The sequence below is a fragment of the Physcomitrium patens genome, chromosome 23 (genome assembly GCF_059467195.1).
Source record: "Physcomitrium patens ecotype Gransden chromosome 23, ASM5946719v1, whole genome shotgun sequence".
NCBI classification, from domain to species: Eukaryota; Viridiplantae; Streptophyta; class Bryopsida; order Funariales; family Funariaceae; genus Physcomitrium; species Physcomitrium patens.
In genome coordinates this window covers 4,686,530-4,697,574 of record NC_143432.1, presented here as the reverse complement: position 1 = coordinate 4,697,574, position 11,045 = coordinate 4,686,530, and the positions used below count along the sequence as shown (strand labels likewise).

Sequence of the window (11,045 nt, the reverse complement as noted above, 5' to 3'; positions counted from 1 at the left end):
TTTGAAGAAGAGATTGTATGTGAAAGTGGATGTATATGCATATATTAGAAGAATTTCTCTTGCAAGAATACAATTCACCTAGCATATGTGTCGTATTTACAGTCATTGTGCAAAAGACATGCATTCTAGCAAAAAATACTATGGTGCAAGCACAACATGCAATGATATAGGACATTGGCAAATAACAATGAACAGAACAAAGTTCAAATTCAAATTTTTCTTAACACCACTCACTCAACAAGCAACAAAGCAACAAGACTGCTGCAAGGAGGCATTGCACCCCTCTTAACTCCTCTCAATTGTAGGAAGTGTCAAAGTCCACACAAAAACAACCAACCAACAAATCAAATAGATCAAAGGTCTCGATTTTTTATAGATAAGCATGTATCAACTTAAGGTGTGCAACCAACGAATCAAATAAATCAAAGGGCTCTATTTTTTTTTGGGACAGTATTTAGCAATATGGGGTGTGCATGTATCAACTGAAGATGTGCTTGTAGTCTGAGTATTCTGTACATGGAACCATTTGGATCTATTTGTTCACCCCGCACCAAGTATCAGCTGAGTACCTAAGCCGCTAAGTTTCCTCCGCCCAGGATAAGGGAACACCAAAGGTGGTAAATTTCATCAGTTTGGAGGAAAGGTTCTTGTAAATTTACTTGATGCTGCAATACTGTTAGTCACTGATTCTATGCATGATGGTTGCCATTAAAAATGTGGTGAAATGCCTTAATAATCACATATAAAAGTCTAGAGGATATCGCATTAATGCACAAAATGGATGCATAGGTTTGCAAACAAATGCTATCACTGTACAATGCAGAGTAAATGAATTGGTTTACCGTTTCAAGAGGTACAGGTTAGCTGCAGCAACAAAGTCCTGTGCGTGGCTTCTTCTAATGCATGGTTCTTTTCCGCCACCAATACCTCAACTCGAACTGGTTGGGATGGCAAAAACTTTTGCAGAGGCAAACCAGTTCCCTCATTATCCATACTACCGCCATCTGTGTCTGTGGCTCCATTAGGGAGACAAAGGCTTTCCCATCCCGATGGTGACGTCGTATCGTCTTTGTCAAGAGGTCTAAACGAAGACCCACAACCAGCTACAAATCGAACCGGTGTTTGCCGCACAGGCTGACCCTGCAGCACATTTACCACCTCTGTTTGACTTTCATGGACACCACACTCCCCGTTTCTAGCTATCTCTGCGGGTACTGCGCTTAAGCTGCCGCTGTCTAAATGCAAGCCTAATCCACTGTCGTCAGTCATCTGTTCATTGATAACAATGTCAATTCTCCTGCTCGTCGCAGGATCAGATGGATGACAAACTGAGTGGCTGGCAGGAGTGACATCGGCATATTCTAGACCAACAGCGAGCCCTGATGAATCACCATTTGTTTGATAGCTCTTCCTGGAACGCATTCTCCAATTGCCAACAACGTTGGATTCCACATAAATTGATGCACAAGATGACACAACAATAGTCTCTTCGTCTTCTCCTTCATCCTCACTATCGCTGAGTACAATTACTTGAGCTCCATTTGCAAGATCAGCACAAGTTTGCAGCGTTTTGCTAGTTGGCTGCGGAGATCTTGAAGACAACCCAACATTGTCACCGTCAACAGTAGAAACAGCACCTCGATCTTGGTTTGCACTGTGTTCATCCTCATCTCCTCTAAGATTGCCGTCTGTGATACTATTACTTCTTGAAAGTCTAGAAACGTTGATAACTTCTTGACTATGACCACCATTCAAATTCTCAGTGCAATGCAGCACCAAAACGCCACAAGGATTTCGATTGAAGCACGAAGAGCCGTTGTCATGGGAAGACAACTTTTCTTCTGTTCTGACATTCTCAGAAAATAAAACAGGTACAGATGTGGTTTCATTCACAACGTTTGTTACGACTGGAGACGGACGCCATGGTTCTCTACTTCTGACTCTGCCTTCTAGTTTGGGCCGCCAAAAACCATCAGACTTGAGCTCCACTGCAGCAATGTCCTCATGCAAACAATTTACCTGGTAGAATTTTTACAAACGTAAGCGGAAGAGCAGATGACAGTAATACTACACAACCTACGTCACGATTTCGTCTCAGAAAATAACAACAATATCCTTCTAGTAGGTGTGTAAATAAGGACAAAAATATTTACACAAATATCACTTGCATTTTCTAACTCCCAGAGACAGGAAAAAGAGCACAAGATACGGAATATACAGTTTGCAGTACAGTGGACCTTGAATCATACCGCATTAGTAATCCGATTAAAAAAAGGGTCAATTATCAGGTTATCTATGCAATAGTTCTTCAGACAAATTGGACATTGCCACTGCAAAAGCCACAATTTCCGCAGGAAAATATTAGTACGCAGGTAATTCAACTCACCCTCACAGTTCGAGCTACTAAACACAGAAAATACACAGAGTAATCTGATATATTAAAAAAACTACTAAGCAGTACCTTAAATTGGCATATACATAATGATACGTAGAAAATACCTTCCGTGCTTGCTGGTTGAGTTCCACAAAGGTATCAAGATCGAAGCAGCCCATGTGAAGGCATGGTTTAAAACGGCCGGCAACCTTAATACGAGAACCACTCATCTGTGTATCGCAAATCCAAACACAGCAGTGCTACTGCGTTTCAGAACTGAATGCTACCTCAAACTTCAATCCGGCTGATTTCCGACTTTAGATGAAGTTTACCAGTACAGCGAAAGCTCAAAGTCAACAGATGGAACAAGAGAACACTATCATGGGAGAATAATGTAGCAAACGAGAGTAGCGTTAGAGATGGATCACATAATAAAACGCCTCTCACCGGGCATCGTAGGTTGACAGTAATAAAATCTGCCACAACTTCCAAATCACTGTCACTGTCATCATCGGCCCCCAACCCTTGACTACCCCCTCCATTGATGCAACGCCGAACTCGAGCCATTGCTTCTTCTAGCTTCTCCCCATCCTTCTCATTCGGAATCGATTCCATAATCTAAAGGCCAGAAAACCCCACAAAGACAATCAGAGAATAAAATTAGTAATTATACAACTTAGCCAGGCAGCTAGTGATTAGATCATATACTCTGTTTGTGCATTAGTATTAACATAAAAGATACTTGCAGCGCACACCTGCTCCAGAGAAAGGCGGCGGATAATTCGCACACCTAAACAAAAGGAGCGGGCATCATAAGTTGAAATATTCAGCCTGTTAAGCCCCTCCCTAGCACACACAGTGACCTGAAACGCAGAAGAGTTAAATCCTGTAAGAAATAATTCACTTAATATCAGTATCCACATTGGCATAGATAAAGCTCAAACTGTAGGTCTAAAAGTTAAGATGTGAGAAAACCAGAGTGAACACAACTTCAATAAATCCTCAATCACTTACACTAGTTCCCTCGTCCCGACCATTTGCTCCTAGGAGTTGCTGGCCAGTGCGATTAGTAACACGCACGCCTATTCCTGTCATAACGAAAAATAAGTCACCAAATAATTGATAGAAATAATCCACGACATGCAAGAAACACAGTTTCTGCAATTTGCTCCAGAGGGACAAGCACTTAAAAATATTCACAAAACTCTCGACTTGGTGGAAGCATATCATTATTACGCGTCCTTGCTTGAAAGGAAGACTGGACTATTTAATACAAGATCTTAAAGGAGATAATTATTTCATCATGTGATACAAATCGGCTAGATGTAAACCTGCTTACTCTAGATTGCCGAGGGCCACTGTAAACAGAGGACGTGCATACAAGAATAATTTGATTTGTTGAATGCATGGCCTAATACTCGGCCTTCGAATGCTACAGGAGGTAATTGGAACAAAAGAAGGCAAAGGGATGTAAGGTACCATTTACTCGTAAATCAGCAAAGGAAGGCCAGTGCATGCGAAAGGAGACATTATCACTCAAGAGTACACACCAGACCTGAAAGAAAAATGATCAAGCTCGATGGGTACATAATTTTGAACATGAAATGAAATGTTCACGAGATTGTCAACGAGTACATCTGAAAATTTAGGTCATGCTTCTGCTAAAATCAAAACAAAAGATCACAACTATGCGACTGGTGTACTCTAATGGCTTAGCATCTATTGTATAAATAATTCAAAACACAATATTCTATAAGGACGTTAGGAGATCGGACAACTAAGACCTCAAGAGCAAAGGAATGCTTGAATGCTCAACAACCCCAAGGCATTCCTAACTTCGAAGCAATCGTAGGTGCTTGAAGGAACAGAAGTGGGGAAGTCAAATACACATAGCAGTCCATAAACCAGCACTCTGAAGGAGAAAATCTAAGTGAAATACCTGCAGATCATGATTTGGTTTTTGGAGAAGTTCTCGGTCAGATCGACTTAAATAAAATGATTTCTCTAACGTCTGTACAATATTAGATCTGCAAATCATAAGTACCAACCACAACAAGTCATTTCAGGATATGCATTTCTAGAAAGATAACAACCAAACATAAAATGGTTAATAAAGGTCCGTTTATAAATCAACCAGAGGACACAAAGAACTACAACCAGTGGTTCCATTGAAACAAAAATGACTACTATATAAGGAAGTAAATCACCATGAAAATATGGTATAAAAACTCTATGACATGCATGATGTCCTGCATCAAAGTAAACTGAAGATTTCACAGAAAAACCCAAATATACATTTACATGTGAAACATACCCTTCTGTATTGGCTCCAGAAGGAATCAGCTTTGAAGGCATTAGCGTCTGTAACTGTGCTTCGCAGAAGCTGTCCAGACCAAGAAACCTAGTTACGTATAGCAGCTTTATCAACAAAATACAGGGCCATTTGACCATGAGTATGAAGAGTTCTACGTCCAAAAAATACGCATCTAAGCAGAACTTACGGATCGCTACGCGATATGCGGCACAGTTCGCAGTAAAAGTTTGAAGGAATTCCTGTCTGAGTTCCATCTCCTGACTTTTCAGGAATGACAACACAACTCATGTGTTGCCAAACCCGACATTTAAGATTAACACACTGCAAAAATAGCATTAAATGCAATAAGACTGAAGTCTACAGAATAAGAAGAAAATATCTAATTAGAAGGATGGTGACACAAATACATTAGTAGATATCAAAATAAGTTTCATCAACTACCAATGCTACAACTTTACTAAGACGTTGCAGTGCTATACATCAGAGGAGTTAAGTTCAGCAAAAACACAAATCAGAAATAGAGAGACCAATTTAAAGAAAAAGTGAAGGAAAACCTGGATCATTGTTCCAGTCTCTGTGTTGTTCCCACAAGGACACCGAGTTTTAGCCTCTTCCACACATGTAAGCTCTTCAAGTCCTGCTGATGGATGCTTGCTGCCGAAGCCAGACTTAGCAGCTTTACGCTTAGATTCGCTTCTAGAATGTCTAAGCTTCCTGTCAGAACTCACATCTCAGCCGTGAGCACAACGATATGAAAATCATAGTCAACCTTATGAATGGGGTTTATTTCCAAAGATTCGGGGAGTTTCTAGACATCTGTTTCCTGATTATAGGTACCAGCATGTTCCATTCGTAACATCTTTTCGTTCAAATACTACGCTATTAATATTTGTACGCACGACAGGCTCCCCAACGGCCCATTATAAATCAAGGATATCCATCCAATAGGTAGAGAGGGATAAACAGGCAGAGGAGCACGCACCTGTATTCCTCTTCGATGATAGCAATGGCTTCTTCCCTTGAAACAATTTGCTTGCTGTATTTCAAGCCTGTAAAATTAACATCATATTCGGGTTCAGTTACCGACAATCTCGTACCAAATTCAATATTCCTATCACTACCTCAAGTTCGCAAGTCATCGTCATCACCTACTTCATAGAAACAAAATCATGACTTCATGAAAAATCAAATGATGCTGTGAATTTCACTGAACGTCGATTACGCACTCATTACAGCGGCACAGAAACTAATCACTGGTCCAGATAACTACCCACCTTTAGTTGGTTGCTTCTCTGCAGGGTTAATCAAACCCATGATCTTGTCCATCAACATCTTCACAATTGGAAAACATAATGCGATTCGATGTTCTGAGATGATAACCCTCTCACAAAACATTCACGCAATTTATCCTACAAAAATCTCCATCTGAGCAGAACTACCCTTCATTTGAGCTCTAATTCCGGTAAACAGTTCATGGACTAGTAAAGATTAAATATTAGTGAATACGTAAAGACTTTCACCAGCTTACGACCCCATCAAACTTGCTTACATCAAGGTGGAGAGATGAGTACAGAGGTCGAAGTGCTACCACGTGAATTTTTAACCATTTCACATTGCAGAAATGAGGCATAATGAGCTATTCAAACACAACGAGAATCAAGTATTTTCTCTACTCACAGTGCCAAGCTTCGCATTGAAATTCAGGAGAAATAAATCACATATTGTTAGCACATTGGTCACCGGATTTGGTACGTACCGGCTTGGTCCCTCGTTTAGAAAGGCCTAATCGTGTGAGAGTGTCCTTGAGATGCTTAATTTGAAAGGAACTTAACTGGATCTACAACCACAACATTCCAAAATTACTAGATAATTAGGAGGACAATCCATTCTTTAAACTCCCACTCAACAAGGACGCAGCACGTTCAGGCATAAACAGTAATTAGATTTCATCACTGAAACACAGTAGACACAGGCATATTTTATTGTTTCGAAAGCTGAGTATGAAGAGAAGACATACCCGACAGCGAGTAGCAATATCTGCCATTGCTACCAGCGATGAAGTCCCAATTCTGTTTTAGTTCTAAATTGGTGATGCAACGGTTTCAAGTAGATAATTACACCCTCCGTAGCTAGCCGCTTCAAAAGCAATTCTCATAACTTGAGCAATCTGCTACACCAATCATAAAGCCCCGGAATGGAGGCAGAAATCGGCCAATCAGCTAACCAACAAGCATTACAGCCACATATTTGACTTACTGAAACTGGAGCAAAATAGGCACTGGCAAGATCGCCAGCACTTTACTGTTGGCACCTCAAAACAGGACATAATCCACTGACTCCAACCCCACGAAATTAGCACATAATGAGAAGCCAATACTCCCGAGGACTAGCGACTTCACGGGAGTCTGAAGACAGTACATACAGATCACTCGAAAGGTACTGCATGAAATGAAACTTTATTATAGCACTGCTGCAAGTGCACATTTACTTGAAGCGAGGTGGAAATAATCTATCCATCAACCCAAGATCAAAGAGCAATCTAGAATCACAGTTTGAAACTTCGATGCAAGAAAATTTCTCCGCGCAGGCAACAAGATAATCCATTGAAACCAAAAAAAATTAACAAAAAAAAAAAAAAAAAAAAAAAAAAAAACTGTAGATTATTTCGGAGATCAGTTGCCTCTTCGAATGAACAATCTGGGCATAGAGATGGTATTCACCACAATCACGCTCACAAGACTAAAACTGACGTCCCACCAGCACAATTACAGGCAAGGAAATCATAATTTCCTCGAATGAGATCCAAAACAGCAATAACGTCGAGGAACAATAAACGAATGCCCAAAAATTTAAGACAACAAAAGATCACCTGCCGATCCTAGCAAACGCCACAATCAACTAATTGCAAGCTGCGACTGACATCACCTATTTCCCATGACAAGGACAACATTACAGTGCGGAGGACGTAAATGCACCAGGTCTAGAACTCGGGACAAAAAAGAATCCTCAACCGATGCTCGTCACGATCAAGCCTCACTCACTCCATCAAGGAACCAATACAAATGCCAACAAGTCTTTTTAGCTAATTCCTCCAGCACAATCAACGCTCCAGTGATTATACGAGTAGTCTCAGCACCTCCACTCTCATGCTCAGGTGCTGACACGAAGCCTGATTGCGCTGTTCCAGCGACACTCGACACGAGACTCGCAGCATTAGAAGTTGACAATGTAGTGTGCCTTCGAAGAGGGACCAGGACAAATCTCATCCTACGCGGAGCTTCAAACGAGTATCGATATGAAATGGCTCATAAAAGCCGTTGCGAAATCAAATCAATCGACGGTTCTCCGATCACAATTCAAAATTAACGCTCTTCAATGCTCTTGCGGGTGGTCTTGTCCATTGTTAACACCACCATAACAATGGAGATGGCTGCAGGGGCATGATGAAACCCTAGAGACCACTGATCGCCGACCTGCTGCAACTGTTGCAGCTTCAACCGATCCACTTCCCATGTCAGGATGGGCTGGGCCGGGTGATCGGGTCCCATGGACATAACCCACTATACCTACTCGTCCGGGAGCCTTAATAGACTTGCTGAATGGATGGAAATCGGTTTTTTTATTGGAAATAGTTAATATTATGGTCTCAAGCATAAAATTTAAAAAATCTCATGTTGGCATCAAGTTTGAATAGACTTCATGCTAAGTATTGAATGGCTCTCACATATCTTTTCTAGTTTATAATCAATTCCAATCATAATGACCAATCTCCTTACATGAGCTCATGAAATATTTGTGGATGTTTGATAAAACTAATCTCAGAATATTTTTTATTGAGTTATCTACATAAACTAAGTTAATGGTCATTATTTTTTTCAAAATGGATTATTTTTAGCATTGAGTCTATAGTGATTTGCAATTACTACAGGTGCAATTGGTTGTAAAAGGAAATTGATTTAAACAATACAATATAAAGTTTCATTTATTTTCTATACAATTGGTTACTCTGAATTTAAAATGTACTATTCAAAAACCTTGTGCCCATAGAGTATAAAATTTAATTTTTTTGTAAGAAAAAATAAAACCAAATTTTTGTTATATAATGAAAAAGAAAGTTGATTACCAACTTTCTACCTTTTATATCTTTTGGATTATGTTGACACTGTCTTTAATTATCAAAAGTTGAGAAAAAATTTTGCAAAATATAAAATCAAAATAATAATAATAATAATAATAATAAACATAATTTTTATACCAATTATATTATTAGTAGAATTACTATTTTTTGAAATACAACGTTGTCTTATATTTAAATGCTCAAGTTCATAAACCAACTGTTAAGGGTATTAAAGAGGGATCTTTGTGTTTATTTTTTCACTCCATCTTATACAATAACATTATCTTGTTAATTCTTATATTTTATTCATAAAATACTTATTCATATTTATATTAAACCTATAATTATAAAAATATCATATGTCTATATATTTATTGATAAATCAAATTTAATGTATTTTGATTTTGATTTTATATGGTAACTGTCAAGGACATGAACTAAAAGATGATGCATAAATCAATAAAATCCATGTCAAAGAAAGAATAACAAAATAAAATTAAGGAAGTACGTATATTGAAAAGAAATTGGAATGGCTTATTACCAAAAGACAAGAAAACTTGGGACTCTTGAAACTAGATTAGAAGTAAGAAAGGAATGGACAAGAGTGAAGAGGGCTTCACTTTTGTCTCTATATATATTATCTAACTAGGGGCTATGTGATGATATTCTATATGACCTCCAATATAAGTTGACTTTGTAGGATACATGTCTTGACTTACAAAGCAAGTTTTTCTATATGTAGGCCACATAGTTACCTTGGTCTTCAAGCTAACAATATGTATGGCACATGGCCAACTTGTTGACTATATTTTTAACCCAAAAAGTCAATTAAAGACACTTATAAAGTCAAAGTAACACCTATAAAGCTTCTAAAAAACTTCCATAGAAGATATTATAGAATTAACTTACTTTTATCTACTTCTACTTACTTCTACTTATTTATATAGATAATTTATGGCTTACATGCGTATATTTGTGATATTACCCCTCCTTCTAGGAGTAGTCATCATATGTTGAGAAAAAATATGATACGACAAATTGTATTTGTCACATACTTAGAACTTTGTTCTCTTCAAAGATGGTTGATAGGGCCTCCCAACCATCAATAGTGTCATATACCAAGGCAAAAAGAATACCATGTTATCTAATCATTGTTGAGGCCTTCATAATTTCCTTCAAATAAAATATTTGGAACACCGTCATGAGTTGTTCTTACCTCTAATAAAATTACCAAACATCGAGAGTCTCTTCCAAGGTCGTGATACAAAACGTGCTGTATCTTACCATCTATTCGAGGAAAAACATGTCATTCTTGAGGATCTTCATCTCAATTGTATCGTTTTGAAGGTTGTCACAATTGCAATGCCTCATCCAGTAAGTCATCAAATAAAGACTCTTTAGTTGAATTTGCTGGTTGTTGATTCTCCATCTCCTTCGCATCACAATTACAAAGAAGCTACAAAAAATGATTGAAAGTAGAATGTTATCTTACTTAGATCTTGTTTCTTTTATAAAGAAAACCTTCATCTTGATTTTGATGGATATTGTTGATGAAAAGCCTCCACCGCCTTTGCTGCATTTGTAAGATTCTTTACTAGCTCCTATGTACATTAACTAATATCATATCTACGCCAATGGAAAAGATATTTTAATTTATTTCAGCACCGCCTTGAATCTATGACTTCTTCCACTTCAAATTCTTCATTATTGTCCAGTTCTATAGGAAGAGGTGGAACTTGTCTTCTTCTTGATATGTACACTTTCTTGTATGCTTTAAAAAGAAATATGCGGAATATTGGATGGATTTTTATTGATTTCAATAGGTATAAATAATATGCAATTGGATTGATTTGTATAAAAATAGGAAATGGTCTAAATCTACGATAGTCCAACTTATCAAAAGAACGAGTAGTCTTGATATCATGATGAAGTAACCATATCTTGTCACCTGTGTGGAATGGTGGTTGTTCCTTTTGATAGACATCTACATTGATCTTTTGTTGTTCTTGAACTTCTTTTAACTACACCTTCATTGTTGTATGTAGCTCTCATAAATGATATGCCAAACCTTCGGCCATAAGATTATCAGCTTTTGAAAAGTAAAAAGTATCAAGTCATGGATGATAACCATAATTGACAAAAAAATATGTTTGTTTTGTAGAAGAATATTTCATGTTATTGTAAGCAAATTCTGTCAATGGCAAAAGAGTTATCCAATCATCTTATTGATAGTTGATGGT

At 38.1% G+C, this 11,045-nt stretch overlaps 1 protein-coding gene across 4 annotated transcripts; it reads right to left on the bottom strand.

Moving 5' to 3' along the window:
• Positions 1-818: 818 nt before the first annotated feature.
• Positions 819-8,175, bottom strand: LOC112275508 (E3 SUMO-protein ligase SIZ1). 4 transcript variants are annotated; one of them, XM_024505911.3, is made up of 16 exons: positions 7,825-8,175; positions 6,706-6,855; positions 6,445-6,525; positions 5,963-6,020; positions 5,671-5,737; positions 5,243-5,402; positions 4,876-5,009; positions 4,689-4,757; positions 4,314-4,401; positions 3,854-3,929; positions 3,389-3,462; positions 3,130-3,237; positions 2,822-2,992; positions 2,500-2,604; positions 2,250-2,330; positions 819-2,019 (listed from the first exon to the last, which is right to left on the bottom strand). In XM_024505911.3, exons 2-16 carry the CDS (start codon positions 6,730-6,732, stop codon positions 847-849), a joined length of 2,472 nt encoding a protein of 823 aa, XP_024361679.1. In that variant the 5' UTR covers positions 6,733-6,855; positions 7,825-8,175; the 3' UTR covers positions 819-846. The 4 variants fall into 4 exon arrangements, with proteins under 4 accessions (XP_024361679.1, XP_024361680.1, XP_024361683.1 ...); XM_024505912.3 differs by lacking the exon at positions 7,825-8,175 and having other exon boundaries at positions 6,706-6,867; XM_024505915.3 differs by lacking the exon at positions 7,825-8,175 and having other exon boundaries at positions 5,963-6,113; positions 6,706-6,747.
• Between the last annotated feature and the right edge of the window lie 2,870 nt (positions 8,176-11,045).